This window comes from Thunnus albacares, chromosome 6, assembly GCF_914725855.1.
Source record: "Thunnus albacares chromosome 6, fThuAlb1.1, whole genome shotgun sequence".
NCBI lineage: Eukaryota > Metazoa > Chordata > Actinopteri > Scombriformes > Scombridae > Thunnus > Thunnus albacares.
Genome location: NC_058111.1, coordinates 3,810,413 through 3,832,993, shown reverse-complemented (window position 1 = coordinate 3,832,993; position 22,581 = coordinate 3,810,413). Strand labels below are relative to the sequence as shown.

At 38.3% G+C, this 22,581-nt stretch overlaps 1 protein-coding gene across 1 annotated transcript in view; it reads right to left on the bottom strand.

The window, feature by feature from the left end:
- Nucleotides 1-4,881: 4,881 nt before the first annotated feature.
- The window catches only part of si:ch211-137a8.2 (uncharacterized protein LOC777613 homolog), a 38,717-nt gene continuing 21,017 nt past the window's right edge, over nt 4,882-22,581 (bottom strand). Inside the window, exons 4-13 of the mRNA XM_044355228.1 lie at nt 22,193-22,375; nt 21,184-21,318; nt 20,882-21,076; nt 19,700-19,829; nt 19,389-19,583; nt 18,084-18,184; nt 14,487-14,729; nt 9,591-9,767; nt 9,173-9,228; nt 4,882-7,772 (exon numbers count right to left, since the gene is read on the bottom strand). Of these exons, the coding sequence (XP_044211163.1) occupies nt 7,580-7,772; nt 9,173-9,228; nt 9,591-9,767; nt 14,487-14,729; nt 18,084-18,184; nt 19,389-19,583; nt 19,700-19,829; nt 20,882-21,076; nt 21,184-21,318; nt 22,193-22,375 (1,608 nt within the window). The 3' untranslated portion in view covers nt 4,882-7,579. The remainder of the gene's footprint in view (nt 7,773-9,172; nt 9,229-9,590; nt 9,768-14,486; nt 14,730-18,083; nt 18,185-19,388; nt 19,584-19,699; nt 19,830-20,881; nt 21,077-21,183; nt 21,319-22,192; nt 22,376-22,581) is intronic.

The following is a 22,581-nucleotide window of genomic DNA, read 5'->3' as shown; positions in this document are numbered from 1 at the left end:
GCTATTGCATGGTTAAATCAATTAATATTGTTTTATGAAAAAATTGCCCCCCTCGCAATTTTTAACAGAGCCCCCTCAGTCTCTTCATCGTGACACACACACACACACACACACACACACACACACACACACACAGTCTGATTGGGGCCTCGGGCAGAAAATCCCACAGGGCTCTTTTGACCGACTTTCATTGCCGTTACGTTCCCCAAAACACCTATTAAATAATCAAATATTAATCAAAAAGTGTTTATATATTAATAGCAAAAAACAAACGTAATAAACTCCTCAGTTACAATAAAAACATAGTTAAATATTTAAGAAATAAGATTAATGTAAAAAACTTAAAGGTATAAAGTAAAGTATATAAATATATTTTAAAAATATATATAAATAACAAATGACTTAAAACTCTATAAAAAGTTATTTCTCTTTGGGAACAAACCTCATATTGTGAAATCAGAGTTCATCAATATCTGGCCTAAACATTTTTCACACTAATGTTAGCAGAAAAAACAAATGTAATTATCTTATCTGACTACTTAACAGTAATAATAATAAATAATAATAATAAATAATAAACTCCATAGTTATGGACGGTGTTGTTGCTGTTGCTAAATGGACCTGATAAGAAAAAATAACAGAACATATAATCATGATGATTTTTAGAAGGCATGGCATATCTCACCAACACCATTAGGATGCAATGAACTTGCATTAACCAGGACCAGGACCTGGAGGGGGGTCTTGTTCCCTTTTTTTATGTTGATAGGAATTTCACCAGCGTTCCTGTGGAGAGATAAGAAATAGCTACTCTATGATAACCTGACGTGCCAGATGGCTTGTTACACAGAACCATCTGAGAAATTGTCCTTGGAAACTGTTTGGGGGGGAAAAAAGGGCATGCACTTTCAAAAAAAACTACTTGGCAGGTGATTGGATGAACCATCTGTCTATCACCGTCTTACCTTGTACGGCAGCAGCTGGATTCACGAGATCACGAGAGAATCCTCGTAGGACACAAGCACATAACTCAAAACCTGACAAGATGGATTCACACTGACGAATCCAGCTGACTCACAAGATAAACTCCTATAATACTGAGCAGCAACAGCATATTCACAAAGTATGAACCTGTAACCCTCCTGTTGTCTTCCCATCGACCATGCAACTTTCTCCCGGGTCAATTTTGTCTCCGGAGGACAAAAGTCCACAGATGCTATAAATTTTAATAAAACACCTAAAATTCAATGAAGGTAGTGATTACTTTTACTTGCAAAGTGTGTGATATGGAACCATCCATGTGATTTATAGGCAATTAGATGAAAGAAATCCATATTTGTGATATAAAAAACATTTGAAAATGGGTCAAATTTGACCCGAGGACAACAGGAGGGTTAAATATTCCTTATCGCCTTATTGATGTATCATCTTTTTTTATTTATTCCATTTGAATTACTTAAAGGGGACTTTTTATGCTTTTCCTTGTTATCTTGTAGTCATGTGTGTGTATATAATGTTATAATATCAGATGTTCATATGAAACACAGCCAAGGTGTCAATGAGGTAATGAGGTAAATGTATGTAGAAGTAATCCATGTGAGGGAAAAGCAGCAGCTTCAAACTGCTCTGAACGCTCGATTTCTAATGTTTTTTTCCACTTTCAGCCCGAGCTGATGTCAGCTGGTGACCAATTTCTTTATATGGTCATCTGCTCCATATAAAGAAGTTCACTGCTCTGTTCCGCTAACTTTCTGGCATTTTTCCAGTGTTTTGGGGGTAATTACACCAAGCCATGACTGGAGTGGAGGTGTAAGTGTTTTTCCATTACACGGCAGGGCATCTGTTGGAGGTGTGCTGGTCGTCTGCAGCTCTTCATCAGACATCATCATCATTGTTTTTGCTTGTATTATTCCTCCCTACATTATATCTAACTGATCTGCTCAGCAAAAAGCTCCAAATATCTCCAGATGTTATTGTGTCAACTGGTTTTTTAGGATGGAACAAGACAGCGTTGCAGCTGGAGTCAAGATGCTACTGGGAGTTTCCCATTACTGGTTGTCACTGTAATGGTACTGCAGTTAAGGAGGGATTCTCACATTTTGAGACAGTGTGAATCAGCCCTCGGGGGAGCCCCAAGCAGTTGCATGCCTTGCCTTTTCATAAAATTTGTCTCTGCACACACACACACAAAGGATTTTCCAACCATTGTTACATTTTTATTGGTAGTTATAATGATGTGTGTGTGTGTAGCTCATACACACATCAGCGCCCACAAACCTCCTACTGACAAATAATGAGAATGACTTCCCATTAGGGCTGGGCAAAATACCTTGATATCAATATTGCAACAGTATTGTAGGGATGACTATTGGTGCTTTCACAATATATTTACACAATGAGAATTATGATAAATAATCACCAGTAATGATAATATAATGACTAAGTGGGAAAAGGCAAATAATAGAAGAGCTAGAACAGTCTGGTAAATTCAGAAAATTAAATTACATCACTTTACTGTAATGCAGCCTTTAAATATTGTCTAGTCTAGTCTCATATCTCCATATTGATATAATATTGATACATGGCCCAGCTCTACTTCCCACTGCGCTCTTACTGAACATGGCTACACACACATGCGCAGGCTGCTTGTTCTGCACCGTTAATCCCTGCTAAATGTATTAGCAGTGACTCAACGTTCTTCAGGCACGTGAGCACAGCATGAGATCCAGCATGCAAATCTGCTGTAAGACACGTAAATGTAAAACTTGCCGTCATTCACTTACTCACACACACACACACACACACACACCTCTTCCCTTCCCTTACCTGCAGGAACAACACTGAGTGCACAGCTCTTGAACATTACATGGTGTCCTCCATAGATTTAACCTGCAGACAGACGTTTAATATTCAAAACTGAAACCACTGTGTTATTCTGTAAATTGAGAAAACTGAAGTAGTCACTGTTACAAAAGTTTAAAACTTTTACACTGGCAATAAAATCTGAATCTGTGTGAGTGTTTAAATTAAAATATAATATGAATGCTTTTACCAAACCATGTGCAGCCAAACCAACCTACTGGCAGACAGGAACATTAATAAAAGATGGTTCTGCAAAACATTCAGTGACATCATTTAAATGTTTAATGCTAACATTTGTTCATGTAATGATAAAGTGAGGAAAGATGACGTCATGATTTTTTTTTTTTTTTTTTTTTTTTTAAAGCAAACATTAATTGCAGGAGTGTATTATGGAAGTCCATTTCTGCCAGGAAACTAAATTTGTTTAAAAAGTTTGACTTACCGTGAGTATATATATATTTTTTTTTATCATGTTTAAGTTTGACTTTGAAACAGACTTTACAAAGTGATCACAAAAAAGTAATTACCTACCTGTACAGTACCAAACAAAAGTTATCTCACAGAAATTTACTGTATTATTTTACAGGGTTTTTTTTCTAAATTAAGTGTAAATGCCATAAAAACACAGTAAATTATTTTTATTAAAAATATTCACCATAAAATAAAGGCTGTAATTTGTAAATTAATAGTTTTTTTGTTTTTTTTAACAGAATTATTCAATTACTTAATGGTCTTGAATGTTAAATTACATTGAATTCTATGTAAAAATACAAAAAAATACACATCCTATTACTGAATGTAAAATAAAGGCAACTTTCTGTTTTCTGTTAAACCAAAACTTTAAATTTAATGTAAAAAAAAAAAAAAAGATAAATAAATAAATAAATAAATAGTAAGAAAATGGTAAGTCAGGAAGCAAAAGTTGCCAAACACTTACTATCAAACAGTAAAAAAAAAACTTTTTTTAAAAATACAGATATTTACTGTAGACATTACCTGCATTTTTACAGTCTTTTACTGTTGTAAAATAAAAAATTTAAAAAAATTATAAAATATTGCTAGAATATCAAACAAATGTATAAATCTGCAGTCAGTAAAACTGGCAAACAGTCTAAAGAAATAATATTTGGATTCTATCTTTAACCTAATGTTTCTTTCTTCACCGTGTCATATTACCCTTGAAACGCTCTAGAAAACCATGTGAACATGTGGTCTGAAGTATGTGTGAGATGTGTATATTCTGCTTTTATATTTACAAGGTTATGTGTGGGAAAACTGTGCATGCATGTTGCTTTTGTGAATATGCATAATTTATACATCTGGTCCCTGGATTTTACACTTTTATGTTTGGAGTGTGAGCTAAAAAAAAAAAAAACAACGTAAAAAAAAGCAGCTCATCCTCCAACAAACCTCTGTTTAGGGACTTTTTCCAATACCAGTATTGCACATGAATAGATCATACAGCATACCTACCAATGAATCTCCACTCTCAAATGCTTTTCACTGAGACTTCTTATATATGGAAGAAACTTAAGAAGCAGGTGTTGCAATCAGACAAAATACACACAAAAGTGACTAAATGACTTATCAAGAAAGTAAAAATGTTACTTACAATTCATTTTATTTGTTATATTCAGACACTTGTGTAAAAAATGAACATTTGATTGGATGTAATCATCTGATTTTGAAATATTAAACATTTTTTAACAAAAAACAAATACATTTTAGATGGCAGATGACTCACTAAGTTCCCTTTTTCAAAGGCCTTAAGACACACATCATCTTCATTATTGTCATGCAGCCTGCCGACAGCAGGGCTGATACTTTGATCCTTCTGAAATTGTATTTGTAGGGAACCTGGACTGACATCTTCCCCTGAGAAAGTCAGACATTTCTGTTTTAAGTCACACATGCAGCTCTGACAAGCTACTGGATCAACGTAACAAAATAAATTCACAATATATTATCCTCTTAAAGAGAATATATCCAATGATCTAGTGACAAAACACTTTTTTTTTGAGTCCAGTCTACCATCCTAATCCCACACCCTGCTGGGTCTTTAGCCTATTTTTTTGTCTGTGAGAGAGCCTGAGGTCAAAGGTCAAGCTTTGGCAAACCGCCTCACACAGCGAGCAGGATGTAATACAAAGAAAATCCATATGGTTGATGAATGAAACAGACCCTCTTTTAGAGCTAGGACATGATGCTGATTAACAAAAACACTTCAGCGTCACATAAAACACAAAATAAAGCAGGCGGCACCTTCATTAAACTGTAACACATATTGACACTGTTAGTGGACAGTAAAAACATAAAAATCAGTCTTCCACAGCAAGAGCACATCAAAGATAAATCACACTTTGCTTTCAAACCACCATAACAGCTTGTTTTATGTTGTAGCCCATTCAATACATCAGATAAACTTTACATCCCTGCCATCATTTTCTAAGTCATCCACCAGTTGTTCGATTGATTTACTTCCTTCCAGCTCTTCACGGTTTGTTTATTTCTTTGAAAAAATCAGCTTGCAGAGACTTCATCATCACATCTTTAGTCACTGTAGTCAAAGTTGTGTTATTGTTACATGGTAATGCATTTACAAGTGCAGATTTATTTTTAGAGTATGTACCATTTTACCAAAGAACAATTTCACTTTGATAAAAATAGCCGTAATTGATTTCCAGGAAAATAATCTGGCCTCAAAATAGAGGAGAAAAATACAGAGAAAATGCTTTAGAAAATAGTTGCTTTAGAAAATAACAGTCATGTGTAGAATATGTGATTTTGCACAGTCAATATACAGCTTGTTACAAAAGATCCCAGTGGATTATTAATGCAAGTGCTATCATGCTTTAACAAGGCAGTTAGTGATTGATAGATAAAGTACAAAATACTTCATAATATTGACATGAATGGCAAGTCGTTACATAGTTATTTACAGAAAGTCAAAAAGCTAGCTTGTTAGCTACATCTTGCATGTTAGTTTACTAGCACATATATAAAAGACATGTAAGCAAGGCAGTAAATCTTTTCATGTCAAAACTATGACTATGTTTCATTAAATATAATACCCAAAACATGTTAGAAGGTTTTATGAACAACATGGTGGGTCATAAAGGTCTGTTAGATCACCTCCCTACAGCGCTAACGCTGCGTTTCAACAACACCCAGAACTCGCTGATTAAGATTTCCAATCAGGAAAATTGGAAATAAATAGCCCTTAAAGAGCCCTACAAGTCAGACCTATGGGTAAGAAACGCTGTGATTTTTTCAAAAATAATCCCGTATTGTCAATTATCCTGTATTGTACTGTTTTTCAACACTAAACTCCTAACTAACTAACATATTGGTATTCAAGCTAACACTGTTATAAAATTATTAATTCTCTAAAGACATTCAACTTTCTTGCAACATGTGATCTAAACGTACTCTTACAGTTGCCATTTTCTGCACTAACTAGCTAACAGTATTAGCCTAGCCGCTGCTGTGGAATCAGGGTTTTACATTTAACAAAAAACAGCATCCAGATTTCTTCTTTGGTTTTTCCAAGCTTGACTTCTTAAACGTTGGAATTACAACCAACCATATCAGATTTACAACTTTGAATTAAGGTGGACATCTAACCAGCTAATGCTACAACAACGTAGCATTAGTCTGGTGAGTAAGGCAGTCACGAATGCTATCGACCAAAAATCTCAGGTAAATAAAGATATATCATTACATATTTATTACAACTTTCCGTTAGCATACATTCTGCTATAGTTATGTTTTTTTTCATTAAGGCATGGGCTCAAACTGAATAAATATAGTTCAGTACCTGATGTAACAAGACATGTTTTCATGTTGGCTTAACAGCACTTTCTAGGTGACAAGGACATATTTAAATTCTAAGAAACACAATGTTTACACTGTGTTCATTTAACAGACGGCTCATATTGAGAATTACAGGAAAGAACTGAGCTCAGATCAAAAGCTAGAATAGAGAAAGACGAGATTCTGGAACAATATATTGAAATTGAGCTTATTTGGATGTATTGAAGGCAATCTGATTTGGTTTTGTCTCTTGGTGGAATAATAGCCTTGTTACCCACGTTTCCAGCTTTCAGGGAGAGTTTAAAAATATTAAACAAACTTCAGATTTAATCAAAGCTGCTGTAAGCTAGCCAGTGAAACCTCCAGCACCCTCTTGTGGTTTGTTAATTACAACCCATTAACTATTAATAATTCTTACACTAGACCAACACAGCAACCAAAATTTACCCTGTGAAGGAGCTTAATTTGTAATTTGTTACATGGCTAACAATGGAAATAAGTCTGAAGAGGTCAAAACTCCAGCAACACAACGACAATTTTATTGTAAAACCAATGTGTTTCATCAGGGTCATCTAAGGTTCATGAAGGCCAAAAGCTGAAAGGCATTAAGTGTTGCTGGAGTTTTGACGTCTTCCGACTACTTTCCTTCTGCATGCACCTTGGAAATAAGTCAAGTTGTGCCAGAAATCCCTGCTAACAATGGAAATTAACAATGGAAAATGAGCAGAAAAACAATCCAGAACTGCTGTATGGTGGTCCTGGAGGTATGTTTGACGCCCCTGATTCAAGGCCTTAGTATCCCACTTTTTTCTCTCCCTGAAGATTTCTGTCATGCTGTTATTAAGCTAATTTTTGCCAGAAGAAAGTGCCTTGTCCAAACTATCTGAAAGTCTCTAGATGGTCTTCAGGTTGGTGGTGGTCCGTTGACGTATCTCAGCGCCAGGTGGAGGCTACGCGGCATCCTGCTGCTACGGTGGCACGGAGGCTCCAGGAAGCCCCAGATCAGACAAACCAACAGAGCCAGAGCTGCAGCCAGAAGGAGGTAGAGGAGTGCTGGGGAGAGCAGGGACGAGGGAGCCCTCCTGCTCGGAGTCACACTGTGGAGGAGGGGGAACAGGAGGAGGTGTTAGTGTCTCGACGGTCTGCTCAACATGTTTAGAAACCCTAACTGTGGCGGTGTTAAGACCAACTGTCTTACTGGTTACTGGAGCTGGAAAAAAATCTACATTTGGGCGACAAATGGAGGACTGTGGTTGGCTGGAACTTTTTCCACTGTATCCATTGTAATAACACTTTCAGGGTTTGCTGGCAGCGCAGTCGATTGTGACCAGTGAAGTGGACAACTATAACACCAACCATTTTACTGCTGCATCTGTATGGAGCAGATAAATCGAACTTTAAAAAAGAAGGACAGTGGAGAACGCTTGTTCGACCAACAAACATGAACTCATACACAACATACTCATTAGTATTTGAAGAGTCTGTGATAAGAAACTAAAAGGACCATACAATTTCTCAGCAACTGGCAAGAATTGGTAGACAACACAGCCAAATTGTGCAGGATGAGAGAATATAAATTATCACAATGCAGCAGTGGAGCAAAGTTGCTCCAGCTTAAGTGCTTTAATGGGCTGGATGTCCTTTTGGGCCTCTGACTGGACTGTGCCGACCCTGAACTCTTACTTGTGCCAGGTCTTCCATTGCTGTCTTCTACAATTAATAACTCACACGTTGTGGGTATTTTTTTTTTTACAGTATTTTTAGACTCTTTAAAAAAGGATTCATTATTCTCCAACAGAATTGTATTCCTGGGATCATGGAGAAGACTTTGAAACAGTATTTAGACCTTCATGTTGCGTAATAAAACTGTGATGCTTAATTTTATAGGTCTGTAGTTTCCTTGAAAGATAAGTAACTTGGTATTAATAACAGGTACAACAGAGACAAATTCTGGGCTACAGTTTAGTTAATTGACTTTATAAGCAGTTATTACTTATTTCAGTGAGTTTAATCTGGAAACCGCGGCAGAATAAAGTTATTAGACAGTTTTCACTTCTACTCATTGATGAAACTGATTAAACAGACTGCGCAGCATCTTGATGCAAGTCAGTATTACATCATTCAAATAGAATATTTGGCTCAATTAAACAGAGATCGTGTGTTGATTTGTGAATGGACACTCCATAGATATTATAAAGTATACATATCCCTCACAGACAAGGGTAGATCTGTCAAAAACAGACCAGTAAGGATGGACCAGGACAAAACACCGAACGCTACCTGAGAAGTTAAATTGCTCATCTAATTACCCAATCAAAGAAGTGTTTGTCAGCCATTGACCTTACGTGCTTTAACATGCAATTTTTTTAAAGACATAAAGGACACTGTTCCCCTTATCTCTGTGGTTTTAGAAATATCCTGCAAATTACAGCTGATCTATATCCTTTATCGCTCCATCTGTGTACTACAACTCAAGAGGGTTTCTGTGTTTTCTCACCTTTGTTCGGAGAGAAGTCGCTCAGCTTCTTCATAACAGGACGGCTCTTCTTCAGCCTGAAGAACAGAGAACTTTTGTTCATCCTCAGTGGTTTGAGGCAACATTTCTTAGTTTTCACATGAAAACTTTAAGAATATATCAGACGCTCGTAAATATCTGTACGCACAGAGTTTATTTCTCCCCTGAGGTCTTGTGAAACTACTTATTATTACTACTACTTATTAAAAGGGGCTGTGTGTTTAAAGTTTCCACCAATAAATCAATACTATATTTTTTTGACACTTTAATATTACTATGAAAAGATGAAATCCTCTGGCAGCCTCAACACTGTATTACTGAAAAACTTTACTTTCAACAACAGCACCAATTTATCTTGTTTATCCAAAGGCAAGATAACTGAACCTCACCATCAACTCACCTGTAGATTTGATTGATACTGATGCCACATCCAATCAGGTGTAGCTTTTAGGTCATGTGACGGTGAAGGGGAGGGGCTAAGAAAAGGCTTTTGTGTGTCATCATGGTGACTTTGGCCGTCAATGACATGAGGACGCAGCTGGTCGGGTTGATCGACGTGGCTTTCATCCAGGTAGTACTGTAACATAAAACACAAAGACAATACGAAGACGTTATGTTTGAAATCTTAAAATGGGTTGCAGAAAAAAAAAAAATGGTGAGATCAGATTTCAAACATTTAGCCACAATTCATGTCTGTCATTGTGTTAATGCCAGAACTTCTTTATTACTACATTACCATGTAGTTTGGTGCAAACCAAGCAGCGACTACCACTGCCAACTGTCTTTCCTGCCTTTGACCCCTGCTGATTTGACCTTTTTGATCCTGCCTGAATGCAGCACCCCCTCCTGTTTTTGCCCCCTTGATTTCACCTACCTGAGAGTCCCCCTCCCTTACTATGCTGCCTTGATCTTGTATGCAAATGCCCTTCCTCCCCTCCCTACCTTTTGGTTACCAATTGTTTGATCTTAGGGTAGAGCTCACTTTAATAGCATTTCCAGAATGCTATTAAAACCACTTCCACGACAGCAAACTTTGAACAAGGCCTTGAGTGATTTTCTTCAACAGAGCCAATATGGAAGTACCTCACAGGTGCCTCCAGGACTCACACTGAGTTGGCCTATTGTCGCAATATTTCAATAAGTTTAATATTTCTTGATTATGATACCTACTGGTGTGCCCTCAATTATAAAATATGAAAAAAACTCATGAAAAACCTTTTAACAGGGAGAAAATGGAAGAAACCTAATAAAGAGCAACAGAGGAGGGATACATGCAGTGTATTAGTGGTGCCAAACATACAAAAATAAGGTATTTTATCACTTGCTGATTGTAGTTGCTCTGCATGAGCCAGCATGACATGAATATGTTTTGTGACACAATTCTTATTGATATCAAGTTGTGATATCGATGGCCAAAGCGCAAAACCACCTATCTGCAGAATTTTCTGATTGGCAGATTTCACTTTGGATGATGAGAACAAGGAAGGCTGCTCCCTTCGTTGTGACAGAAAAGTCACACAACAAAACAAAAACACAGCGTAGAATCCCTGGATGTGTAGAGAGGCTACAGTACGAGTTACACAATCACTGAACATTCATTTCCAGTGAACAAGGAAGCAAATACACTGAATTTAAGGAGTTCTGACCCTAGTATACAACAATGTAGTAACTATTACATTTACTACATCTTTTTATCTGAAAACAAACTTAATTTTATGTTTAATTTAATTTGAATTATTAACTTAATTTAAAGCATCGTTTCGCTGAACCTCTTCCAACTTGCACAAAGTGTAAAAGCTCCTATCTGCACTTTGTGAGGCATTAATACCTAGTTGGTATTGTTAACACATAATATAATAATATAGTCCAAAAACAATGTATTATTTATTGAGTATCCTTAACAAATAGCATTCTACAAGAAAGTAGTTTTCTCAAAAAAGTGCATTTTTCAGATCAGAGGTTTTGCTCTTCGGCCGTTGATGTCACAATTTGGGGAAATAAAAAACAAGTCTTTTTTTTCGCTTACATTGTGGTGACTCCACCGATTGTGTTTGGTCTGTGAAACACAGTATCAGATAAAAGTTAATTGATTCTCTTTGGATTTTGGATTGTTTTCAAGACTACACACACACACACACACACACACACACACACGACAAACTAAGCTCAGGAGACGCCTCTCATCTGTGCTCAGTTGCCCTTTCAAAATGGTGCCACTTCACCTAAACTCTGATGAAGCACATTGAGAAGCAGAAGGCAAAGTCAGAACTTCAAGCTCAAATCCAGCAGAACTTGCTCTGCCCTCAGTTTGTATACAAGCTGCTCCAAAACATTGATTAAACTCTTGTTTCTCTACTTCACTGCTCTCAAATTTGGACTTACAGGTTGATTTCTGCTCCAATTTGTTTCATCCTCACTCAATACTCCTTGTCAGTAATGAACTTCCATTAGAAAGTGCCAATTCTATTAGGCACAAACACACGTTCAGTCAAACTAACATACTGCAAATGAATGTACATAAAACCTCTCCAATTACAACACACACACACACACAAACACGCTTTGTCATCAGATTTGACCCTGAGAAACTCATCCACCAACTTTTCTTCCAGTTAACTGTAACTGACAGAGGAAAAACAGCTGAGGAGAGGAAGAAGTCGACATGTTTCTCTCCTGTTTTTATGGCGACAGTTAAAGTGCAGCCAGACTCGACTCATATATCAAGACTTTATGGATTCATTCGGCGGGCCCAAGGAGCGGCGGATGAGACGGAGAAATAGGAGAATAAATAGACGCTTTCACCGGTAATGAGAGAGAGCGAGAAAGAGAGAGGGAGAGAAAATGAAAGCTGAGGCCGATGAAGTCTAATGGAGAGAGAAAACAGAGGGAGGATAGAGGACGGTTATTCAGGAATCCATCTTTACAAAAAAGGTGGATGAATCTGTGAATTCAGAGAAAAAGTAAAAGCTGATGATTATGAATGTTGATGGAGCGTCTTCGGGGAGACGACATCACTCAGTGTGAGAGTGTGTGTTTGCTGGAACTTATCTTTACTTTAGAAAGATAACACACAGTGATACTATACGTCTGTGTGTACAGATCCTGTGTTAATGACCTTGTGAGGACACAACTCTTGTTTCTAAATACACACATTGCGGGGACTCACTTCCCCATCCAAGGAGAAAAAGTAGGGAAGTAAATTAATGACAAGAAAGTGAACAAATTTGAGCCCTGTTCAGTCTGCAAGTCAACATTTTGAGAGCGAGCGAGGAGAGATTTGTTGATCTGAAAGTGTGAAAACATTTTGTATGAATGCATTCAAATGTTTGATTGTGTAAAAACTTTGTCTGAACAAATACATTTAATTTTTGAATTTGTAAGGAGATCATTTTGTGAACAAACTAAAAAAAAAGATTTGCACAGATATTTTCTACTGTGTGAGTGCATAAAGAAGATTTGCACAAACGTTTGCAGTTACAGTCTGAATTAGCAGAGTGCAACATCACACCGAGAGCAGAGCGATTATTATGATTAATACGACCCGATAATGAAATATCATCCCATTAGATTCCTCCATCCACTTTCAAATTCATTATCATTTTGCTAATAAACACCAAACACAAAGTACGTCTGAGGCTGACGGTAGGTTTGGATGATAAGTTTGCAGGTATTTTAAATCATTACACAGAGTATTGTACAAATTAAAACTTTGATCTGATGATGGAAGATGAAAAAGTCACCGAAATGATTATAACTCATCCTGTCTATACACAATTTCACTGCAATACATCCAATAGTTTGAGATGTTTCAGTCTGAAGGTGGTGCCATCTGTAAAGCCATGCTGCATCTAAATGTGTTATTAAATTAGTAAAAATCAAACTCCATATGATGTCAGATATACTTTTTAAGCTATCATGGAGCAATTTTCAGAGTCTAATTGAATTTAACTACCTAACCTCCAACCTGATTTGTAATATGTTGAAGCTTGCTGGTCTAAAAAAAAAGTGGAATCTGAGAGACAGAAGCAATTAACTGCATGATTGATATTTCATACTTTCAACACTCTCTATTGTTGTGCTGCAGACTGAATAGAGCTCATATTTGTTTTGAGCTCGTTCAGTTCTTTTGTCGTCAATATGCTCCCATAAAAAACGTTGGTCGCCACAAGGTCAGCCGCTCATTTTATTTATTGGTCGGTGTGTGTGTGAGAGAGAGAGAAAGAGAGAGAGAGAGAGCGAGATAGAGCGAGTATGTGACTACGTGAGAATGTCAAAGAATGAAAGACTCAGGTCAGGAGGTTTCACACACACACACACACACACACACACACACACACACAGATGATGTTCATGTGATGCCATGTGCTGAATGTTACTGCTGAACTCCACAAGAAAACAAGCTCAGCAAAAAAAAAAAAAAAAGTGACATTCAATTTTTTTTTTTATTATTATTGTCAACAAATCCCATAAAAAGTCCAAAACCAACGACGTGTTGGTCTGTGGTTCTCAGCTCCGAGCTCACTGGTTCCTACTGAAGACGTGCTGGTGCTCCAGTGAGTATTTCTGGCAGCAGGATGGTGTGTGTGTGTGTGTGTGTGTGTGTGTGTGTGTGTGTGTGTGTGTGTGTGTGTGTGTGTGTGTGTGTGTGTGTGTGTGGGGGACGAGGTCAAAATAAACTACAGTGTGTGTGTGTGTGTGTGTGTGTGTGTGTGTGTGTGTGTTCATGGTGATGAAGGAGGGTGTCATCCAGCACAACAGTGTGGCTCATTGATGAGTTTTTTTTTTTTGGACAACAACGGAGCTCTATGGCACAGAGGACAGGAAGATTTGGGATACAAAACACCGATTCATCGTCGGTTTTTGGTTCTTTTCACCACAGAATGTCAAAACAAAATGAAATGACAACATGACTAGTGGTTAAATTTAGACTTCTTATGATGAGTGGAGCTAAAAATGGAGAGTTTATCCTGAGGGTGGCACTAAAGGAAAGGTCACGGGGTCATTCAAATCATTAGGATTCATCCACTCGGGACCAGGAATAATAACTACAGCAGATTTCATGGTAATGTGACCTTTAGATATCTTACTCTGGACTAAATACTGAAATCTATGATCATATTTTTTATAGTTTCCCAATATAAATATGAAAATACTCAATTGAATTAGATTTAAAATGTTGTTTTTCAGGGTTTATTACTCTGCACTGTCCCTTTTAAACAGCCTAAATTAAAAATTGAGCAGCATTTCATTTAAAATCTTTTGGTCAAGCTTTATTGTTGAATGAAAGCGACCTCACCTTCACCTCCCTGTCAGTCTGCACGGCTTTACAGCAGGAAGTTTCTCTATCTGGAGGGGCGGGGCTCTGGACTCCCAACCACGCCCTCACACGCCCGCCGTCAAAGCTGACCGGCTCACCGTCCCGTCCGTCAGGAGTCGAGGTCACCCACTGATCCTCGGAGAGGAGCCGAGACCCGCCTTCCTCGGTTGCGACCGATGAGAAGAGACCACGATGACCACGGTCACGCCATCCCTCCCGTCGCTGTGTGGTAAACAGATAATAAACACAATAAATGATCATCATCCATCCAGCTCCTTCACTCTGTATCTCCGACATTCAGAGGATCCAGCTGATAAAAGTCTCGAAAAAGTCGAAATTTACTGACTTCATCATCTCACATGAAGTTTCCAAATCAAATATGTTAATACACCTTTAAAAATGTTTTTGATTTAATCTCCTTCCAAAATATGTACTTGAGCATTCAAAGAAATGTCAAGAAATTATGAAATTAACACCATAATTCTCAGTGGTTTTAGGAAAATCTTCCCCTCCATATAAACAATCTTTAAAGAGGCGTTACATCTGAATCCTGAGTGATGCAAATGAATGTTTATATTAAAGAAAATTATCAAGTAGATGCTGACACAGCGATGTAGTGAAAAGCTGCCGAAGCATTTATCAGAAGCTCCATTATATCTTTTGTTGCTACAATAAAAAACAAAAGAATTTGCATCTCAGCTCAAGCTTGAATCTGAATTAAAAGCTTTACGAGCAGAATTCAAAAAGAGGACGACTAACCGCTCTGCGTACAAAGAAGCTTCAAAAAGCTGAAAACACAAACTCCTAGAGGCTGCAACTATTTACAGAAAAGGGAAGCACAAAATTATGATCCCAAAAGGAGTGATGCAAAAAAGTGTTGGTGTGACATTTTCCTCGTCATAAAACGTGTGTTTGCTTGTTGTCTTGTTGTCAAATTTAATTCATTAATTAAACGCTCGTCAGCAACCAAACTTCAGTTCTCAGATTCGGGACACCTCTAACAACTACAACTACAGATCTCCAGACAACAAACACATACTTTGAGGAAACAATCTCACCACTAGTTCCATTTGGGAGTTGTCCAAGAGCTTTTGATCATAAGACATGACCTTCATCAGCAGATGGCCGGTGGTTAATGGCGTTACAGTCGCTCAACTTTCTGTTTTCTTTTGAGCACTTTAAAGACCTGCAGTTCAAGGTTCATTCTGGAGCTCGGATACACGACAACTAGACAAACTTCATCTGCTGAGGAAGCTCATGTGATATGGTCAAAAGCACCAAAACAGGTTAAAGTTGAAGTTTGATCCTCAACAAGATCATTTAAACAGCACAATAAAAAAATTGCCTCCATCTTTATTTCAATTAATTATTATCTGCAGCACGTAAGAGCTGAAACCAGTGATGGCTTCCTGGAAGCTAGAAAATAAAAACAAACAACAGGTGGTATTTCTTGGCAAATGACAAAGGAAGCTATGCATCATCTCAAAAATGCAAAGCCAAAAAAGAAATATTGTCCAAAAGCAGGGCCAGTTGGCCTCTGTGCTTTGTTTTCAAAACAGTGAGTCTAAACCGGAGCGGCAAAGCCTGAAATTGACGGAGCTGAAAACTGACGTAGCCAAAATTTTCTCCATTTAGGGCACATAGTGGGCGGTGGAGGACGGGGGGGGGGGTGGGGGGGGGGTACACACACAAAACTCTGCAGGCACATGTTTTGAGTCACATTCATGCACCCGCAGGCGAGGCTACGCGGTTATAGATTTAATGAAGTACAACCACATCAAGTCCTCCGGCCAGACATCGCCTCGACGAGCCCGCGGAGAAGGCATGCAGACATCACGTCGTCATGAGTTCATCACCGACACACACAAAAAAAAATCTAAATAAAAGTCCCTGTGAGATGACAAGAGGGTACACGCACACAATCTGAGGTCTTTGTTGGGGACGCTGCAGCAATCAGTAATCAGATGCTAATGCAGTTGTACGTGTGTCTCTCTCTCTGGTCGTTTCTTTCCCCCCATTGGGCTTTGAGGTTCATCAGCAGTGCAACAGTGAGTGTGGGTATTTGTGTGAAACAGACAGAGAAAGAGACAAGAGATACACAGAGAGGGGAGGGGGGGAGGGGGGGGGGGCTGCATACTAGCAGGAGGATACTGTGACGATTTCTGCCCGTCTGTGTTTATTTTAGTTCCTTCAGTTTCTCTCTCGCTGGCAAACGCCCTTTCTCCCTTCCCTTGTCTTGCCAAAATAAACCTAAAAAAAAAAAAAAAAGGGAGACTGATGTACCCAACAACATATAGAGGTGCCACATCCTGCAGCTTCATCAATAAATCAGTAGAGGAGGAGGTGAGCTGTTGTAACCAGCTCATAAAGCTGACACCCAGCGATGGAGAACATTTTTAGGAGAGCTGGTGTATCTGAACATAAATGACTGAAAGAGAGAGAGAGAGTGAGAGTGAGTGTCTGTGTGAGTGAGACACAGACAGACAGACAGACAGACAGACAGTCAAAGCCTCTGGGCCATGCAGCATCTGGGTCAGGCCAGAACAACAGAAAGGAGAGAGTGAAATAACAAGAAAAACACCACATGGTTTTGTTCAAATTTGGACCTGATGCGACATCTTTGGAGTCATCCTACACATCATGTTTGTAAATATCTTAAAATTTAAAAGGATAAAGCTGTAAATTCTCCATTTTTCATGTGCAGAACCAAACCGACAATGTACTGATCTACTAACAAGTACTGTATGTGTATCCAAAACCAACATTTTTTTGTAAACTGAAGGGCGAAGAGGGCGTGCCAGTGTACATGGTATAATTAGATCACATAGGCAAGGTGGTGAAAGGTCATGCAAGGCCTTATAAGTTAAAAAAAAAGCTCTAGCTTGCACTGGTAACCAGTAAAGAGAGGCCAGTATGGGCGTTATTTGGTCCAATTTTCTGTTTTTCTAGCTGCACCAGATTTTGGCAGTATTACTAAGATGAAAAATGTTGTCTTGGTTATAGCCTTGATATGAGATAGGAATGAAAAATGAAAAAAAAAAAAAAAAATCACTGCAGGGTTTTTGATGGTTGAGCTTTCAAAAATAATACAGCCATCAATGTTAACACTCTAATTCTCATACAAATGCCCATATTTGGCTGGTCCAACAACTACCAACTCAGTTTTATCAGCATTTAAGAGCAAAGAGCCTCTAAATTTTAGGAGTCTAAATTTAGCTTTACAGGTAAATATAGGAGTCTATCGTCAGCATTGGTATGAAAATTAATACCATATATGCAAATGATGTCACCAAAGGGAAGTACGTAGATAGAAAATAGTATAGGGCCAAAGACTGATCCCTGGGGTACACCAAACTTATACATATAAGGTTTTTTTAAGCAGCGGTTTAATAATGGCTGTTTTAAATACTGAGGGCACAGAGCCAATGGAAAGTGTTTACAGAGCTTGACTTGTTGTGCTACATATCACAACCTCTTGTCTTTGTACTGAAGTTCTTTAAGTAATTAATTTAGGGAATGATTTTTTTTTCCACCTCACGTGTAAATAAATGTACCATCGAGGCTGCTGTAACTCACCAGGTCTGCCTCCTGGTTGGTGACGTCATTGCTGATGTCAGACTGAGAGCCGAGGGAACTGAGGTAGCTCCGCCTCTTCAGGCCGTCTCTGTGACACAGACCTACACACACACACAAACTGTATCATCCATGGTATTACATTCAACGCAGCCAAGATATTTATGTAGCTATGATTCTTTCCCATATGTCTTATTGCATCACATGTTGGGGGCAGGTTGGAGAAACAGCCATAAAACCTCTTGAGTCCTTATACAAACAAACTCTGGACAAAACGCCAATGCATTTCCATCACTGTTGGGTTCTGGAGAAATACAATTTACTGAGCTTTGACAATTTTAGATTATTCTCAAATTTGTGCCAAGTTTATAAAATTTTAAATGGTTTGTCCTCCTCCACTATGTGACTGTGTTCACTCGCTCAGTAAATTCTATTAGATCCTCCAGAATATCTTCTATCCAAGATTGGACCAGACCATTTCATCGTACTGCATTTGGGCCGTCAGCTTTCTGTGTGACAGCCACAACTCAGTGGAACGTCCTACCTGATGATATGAAGAACCGTAGTTCTATCAATGCATTCAAGACCAGACTGAACCATGTACTAAAGACCACTGAGTCACACAGCTGAGTTTAGTTTACATTATTTCTAATTGACATTGTGGGTCTATGTGATGTATTTTGTATGGTGTGTTCTGTGTGGATTTTTTTGTTTGTTTTTTTGGGGGAGGGGGTTTGCTTTTTACTGTTTGTTGTTGTGCTGTTGTATGTTTTTTGTCGGGGACTACAGATGCAAATAAGCTTGAAGCTAACTCTGGTGCAGTGCATCTTTAATGTTTCAAACTGCACACTGTCCCATTCAATAAATCAATAAATAAATAAAATCAATTTACTTGCATTAATTCTCTGATTTTTGAGCTCCAGTACCATATATGAATCTCTTGAGCCTGAACCGAACTTAGACCTTCTCCCAACTTGTACACAAGTTTAGAAAGAGTCTAAAGTCTCAGTCCTGCACTGAGAGTAAATTTGATGGTATGTTCACACAGGAAAAATGGCAGGTTTGTAACAGTGAAGAGGTGGACTGTGTGTGTGTTTTGTTTGTTTCTTATTTTGAGGAATTTCATTAACAACTCGAGTGACAGAGGACACAGTCAGCCAAACAGAGGACAGCAAATTAAATTCAGATTGCTGTAGACCTTCAGGCTTAACTGCTGCAATCCGGTAAACATGGTGTTGAATCTGTGATGTAACAGCAGTGAAATAATCGATCCCTGTGCAGACACAAAGACTCCTCCTCACTTCCTACCTGTGCTGGTGCTGAAATACGAAGAGTCGGCGTCGTCGCAGGAGACGGATCGTCCGATATCGACCGAGGGGTCCCACTCGAGCCCCAGGTGCTCATGGGAAGGAGAGGACGGCGAGGGGGGAGGAGGAGGGAGGTGAAGCGATGAGGGCGAGCCGGAGGAGAAGGCGAGCTGAGGGTTAGCTGATTGGCTGAAATCTGAAGGAAAAGATGGACAAACGATTTTGATGACTACTCAATGACATTTTTGCCACAGATTGTACATTTCTGATTGGTCTAACACCCTTAATTAAATGTTTAATATGCTGGTTCACCTTTAGGATGGTTTGAATTTACAGGGAGGTCCAGGTTGGGTTTATCAAGCGCTCCCTCTTCCTCTAATAAAGACTCTGAAGGACAACCGGAGTCTGTAGCCTGAGACAGAATCCAGTCATCCTCAAACACCTGTAGGAGGAAGAGGAGGCAAACTGTCATGAAACATATGATTTAGACATAGTAACAGTAACAGTAACAGTCCTCCACATATAAAAAACCCCCAAATGTAACGATAAACAACAGGCATTAAACAGCACAATGATTGTGTTTTAATAAGATCTATTTATTGGAGGAGAAAGTTTTTTTTTAAAAGATGTGTGAATAATAAACAGCTTCCTGAAGCTTGAGAAAATAAATAGACTTTGTGTTGTAAACTGGATGCATGGAGTTTGAAAGATGAGGATATTTAAAAGGAGAGATGCTATTATTATTATGGGACTCGTAGGATCCATTATTTTTGAAGCTTGACCCATACTGGGAACTAGGGGCTGCAACTGACAATTATTTTCCTCACGTTTTGTCAATAAAATATGAGAAAACAGTAAAAAATGCTCGTTATAATGTCTTTGTTGTGTTTGTTTTGTCAACAGTCCAAAACCCAAAATATTCAGTTTATTATCATGTATCACTCATAAAAGTTTAAAACTATCTCATTTAAGAAGCTGAAAGTTTTAAATTTTTGTCATTTTTCTTTAAAAATTACTAAAATGATTATTAAATTATCAAAATAGCTGCAGATTCATTTTCGGTCAATCAACTAATCCATTAACGACTAATCGTTGCACCTTTACGAGGGACTTAAATCGGGATATTTCAGCAGCTGCTGCTTTGATTTCAACCTTTCTTTTTAAAAATTCTGACTCTTGCAAGTCCATAAACTTTATGGAAGTGAGATATTAAATCACAGGTGAGACTAAAACAATAAATCCAGGTGGTGTGACTTAGTACTTTTAGATATCCTGTGACTTCGATGACAGTGAATATTTATAGGTTTGTAGGTTAAGATCCCCGTCTCTAAGTGTGTATTTGTGTTATAAGACAGTCCAGCTGTTTCTGAGCTCAAACAGGTGTTTTGTATCCTTAGTAATCCATTTATTTTAGTTGTTACCATGTGTATGTTTGCTGTCTATATATGTATGTGTGTGTATTTACTGCGTATACATGTGTGTGTGTATGTGTACCAGTCTCATGCTGAGCAGTCGGGTGTGCGTCCGTGCGATGTTGTTGTAGACGTGGCTGCAGCACCGCAGCAGCTCCAGCAGCTGGCTCTCGACGTGCTGAGCGTCAGTCGGCTCGCTGCGCTGGATCAACGCCTCGCCGCGCTGCAGAAGGGCGTTAATGCGGCTCGAGTTCACGCACACACACTGCTGGAATGACTGCACACACACACACACACATACACAAAGAGACAGAAAATAAATATACAGTACATGAGGTATAAGAGAGATTGTAAGAGATGCATTTGGTTATATAACACACACACCTGCAGCCGTCTCAGCTTTTCGCAGGTGTTTCCTGTCAGGTGTTCTACTTCACTCAGACGGAAGTCCAGGTCAGCCAACCAGAGAGCAAGATCCTCCCGCTCCACCTCAAACCCCTCCCACTCTGAGACGAAGAGCTGAGAGTGAAAGCCTCAAATTATTCACCTCGGTTTGTAAAAGCTTCAGTAATTATTCAAAGTAAAAATTCAAAGTTTTTTACGTAACAAAATCAACTTCTACACTTTCTTTTGAAGCAAATTATCTTCACTCAAAGCTAACTGGTCACAGTTCTCATCAGGGCTGCAACTAATGATTATTTTTATTATTGATTAATCTGGCGATTGTTTTCTCAATGAATCATTTGTCTATAAAATGTCAATAAATAATGAAAAATGTCAGTTATAGTTTCCCCACAGCGAAAACCGAGGTCTGCAAATGTCTTTTTTTGTCCAACCAACAACCCAAAACCTGAAGATATTCGGTTCATTCTCACATTTGAGAGTCTGAAACTAGCAAATATTTGGCATTTTTGCTTTAAAGACCAACACAATTATTATCAACATTGTAAATCAATAAATCAATTAATTGACTAATAGTTGCAGCTCTACTTTTCGTTACATTTACACTGAATATGCTAATTGATAAAGACGTAGTCCAAGATGAAAAATGTAATTTTTGGATGCTTTATGGACAGGCTTTTTTATTTTATTTGGCAAAGAATGATTTTTCCAAGAAATTAATATTAATCAGTGCAGCTTAAGTCAGTTCACTAAAAAAATTCCTGCTCTTTGCAGACGACTTGTAACTGTTTGTTACAGAACATGTTTACAGCAGAACCTACAGTTGCTGCAGCAGCAAAACAAAGAAATATGTTTTTAAGATTAAAATCTGAGGTCAGAAAATAAACCATAAATTAATGGTAAAAGGAAACCATCAGTCTCAAAACTGTAATTATATAACAACCAATCTCTGCAGATTTAACAGCATCAGTAGTTTTGGTATCATTATCACCTTCAGTTGTCCTGTGATGGATTCCAGTTTGGCGTTCACATCGTCCCATCTTGCGCCACACTCCCTCGTCGACGCCAACGCCCGAGCCTTCATGACACCCTGAAAAAGCCGAGTCAGCGTTCGATTCCTCCGCGTCAGACTGTCCAGCTGGACGAGTCGAGATCCCGCCTCACAACGCAGCCTCTGAACACACAAACAAAGAGTCAAAGAGTGTCACACAAACACACTGTCTAGTATTTATTTACCTTTAACTGTAACAGGAAGCAAGATTATTTATTTTATAAGAATAACACACATTAATTAACATTTCTGTAAAAGTGCCAGTGTTAACGAGCTGGCTAATTTTCAACAGTCAAAGTTTTAGTCCTGATATTTATGACTGGTATCAG